We start from the raw sequence: 2,195 nt of genomic DNA, 5'->3' as shown, positions 1-2,195 counted from the left end.
ACGAAACTTTAGCGACACAAGTCCTTTCTTAATAAAACTATTTTATTCTTTCCGAATACAACTTTACGATACACTTAATTTCAACAGTCGCTCTATAACAACACTATAATTCACGTCTCACGAGGCCAACAATATTTTGTCCGCATACATTCAATTACTCATTACATTGTCGTCCCGTCACGCTGTGACCATCTTATATATACCAGACTACCCCCAATCTAGTAATCTCCCGATAATTCCCGAAGGTTCGAGATAATGAGTGGCGTGATACTAGTCACGTGACCTCGCTGACGCAACAGTATTATTACTTCAAAAGTTTCGCTTAAAACTTAAAAAGTAAGTGCTAGGAGTAAGAACATGATGCTGTTTTGTTTACTTCAGTTTAAAAAAATTGTATGCGAAATCCCGATTTTCCACTGTTTAAATAGTTAAAAAAATTTATGTCAACTTATAAATTAGATCTACTTACTTGACTTACTCTGCATCTGTTTCAAGGTCGAGGATTAGAATGTGTTGGCTTCAATTTTAGCCCGTTATTGTTATTTCCAAATTATATTCTCCGATTCCATTGCACTCCAGTCTCCAGTGCCTTCTATACTTAAGTTACGGAGATGCTCAACGTAAAAAAACTAAAGAATTTCAATAGTACTGCTACAACATACGCTGTAACTTGTGAGTTCCTTTGTTATTGTTAACACAAACCGTAGCCCAAATCTCAGGATAGGTGCAAGTTGTATTTTTCATATATTTTTTCAATATAACACCACAGCAGTTGTTACGGAAAAAATAATTTCGTCAAACTCAAAGAATAAGCCTACATTTTATATGACTTCAGCTTTCAAATTTTAAACGTGTCACCAGTAATACTCATGTCTGTATTTCCAGCGTTTTCATTTTACCACATGCAAGTTACAGGAAGACTGAGCTTCTAGTTCTAACAATTTTGAACACTTTAATTAGACTATCTGTTGGTCCATATAGGCTATCCACTAAGCTAAACTCAAAAATAAAACAGGCAAAGCTAGCCATTTTCATTCAATTTCAAGTTGCAAATTTATGAGGCAATATGGGAAAAACTGCACATTAAAAGGCACCCTACAAAGTCATTTTTATTATTATTTTAAAATAACCTGTTAAAAATAGCCCAAAATATTTACACATGACTCACTACTTACTTTGGCTATATTTATCCAAGTAGCCCAATTTTGTGGAAAAATCAAACTCACTGGCAACACTGCTGTAGATAACATCCTAAAATATTGTTTGTCACACTACTAGCAACTACATTGGTTTATTACTCTTGTCTCCTTGTTCTTTTGTGATAGTGTGTTTATTTGTAGATACTTACTTGTAGAAGTAATATGGTGGAATGGATGGAATTCCTTCTTGGGTTAAATGATACCAGTTTTAAGAAATTTTAGCTATGAAACGAGGCTTAAAGACATAACCTTTTTTCTTTAGTAGAACAGAAAAAGAACTAGAGATACATTTATTAAAGTTTATATAAATATCTCATGGAATGTGTATTTTCATGCTAAAATTCGAAAATTACTTGGATTAAAGAGGGATTGACATTTTAAAAGTAATAAGTATAAAACTTAAAAGTCAAGATTAAGTTTTATTTTTAGCAAACTACTTTTAGAGTTATGAACTTTTTGATTGGTTTATCTTATAGTGTGGCATATTCTTTTAGCTTCATTTTTTTGCAGGTGTATGTTGGATGAGTGTACCGATGTGAAAGGTAATATTTAACTAGAGTTGATGATCTTTGTTCACCATGTTGAAAGATGACCTCAGTTGACAGAATGTCTGTTTTTGTTCATAATTATTATTTTCACTGTAAGCATTTATTGAAGGTACAAAAATGACCAAATCTTATTAATGTTACATAGTGTGAACATGTTGTAGTGCATATAGAAAAAGAAAATCACATAAACATATTCCTAAAAAATTATAAGTAGTTTTTTTTAATTTTCAGGTAGTAGGAAAAGTTAAGAATCTCATATTTAAATATAAACATGTCAGGAACAACAGAAGTATTATCCCCAAGAGGTAAGTTTTATTTACTTAAAATTGAAGCTTTTATTTTTATCTTGAACCATCTAAGTACATGTTACACTAGTATGATAGCTAAGAAAAATTATATATATTTTCTTCTGGTTTAATATTTCAAGCAAATAATAATGCTGTTATGA

At 31.3% G+C, this 2,195-nt stretch overlaps 1 protein-coding gene across 1 annotated transcript in view; it reads left to right on the top strand.

Moving 5' to 3' along the window:
• Positions 1-378: 378 nt before the first annotated feature.
• LOC106470629 (mannose-6-phosphate isomerase-like) overlaps positions 379-2,195 on the top strand; it is a 34,085-nt gene continuing 32,268 nt past the window's right edge. The window contains 2 exon segments of the mRNA XM_022399257.1: positions 379-672; positions 1,979-2,052. Of these exon segments, the coding sequence (XP_022254965.1) occupies positions 2,019-2,052 (34 nt within the window). The 5' untranslated portion in view covers positions 379-672; positions 1,979-2,018.

This window comes from Limulus polyphemus, unplaced genomic scaffold, assembly GCF_000517525.1.
Source record: "Limulus polyphemus unplaced genomic scaffold, Limulus_polyphemus-2.1.2 Scaffold4126, whole genome shotgun sequence".
Lineage (NCBI taxonomy): Eukaryota > Metazoa > Arthropoda > Merostomata > Xiphosura > Limulidae > Limulus > Limulus polyphemus.
Note: the sequence above shows the minus strand (reverse complement) of the source record. Positions and strands in the feature narration are given on the sequence as shown.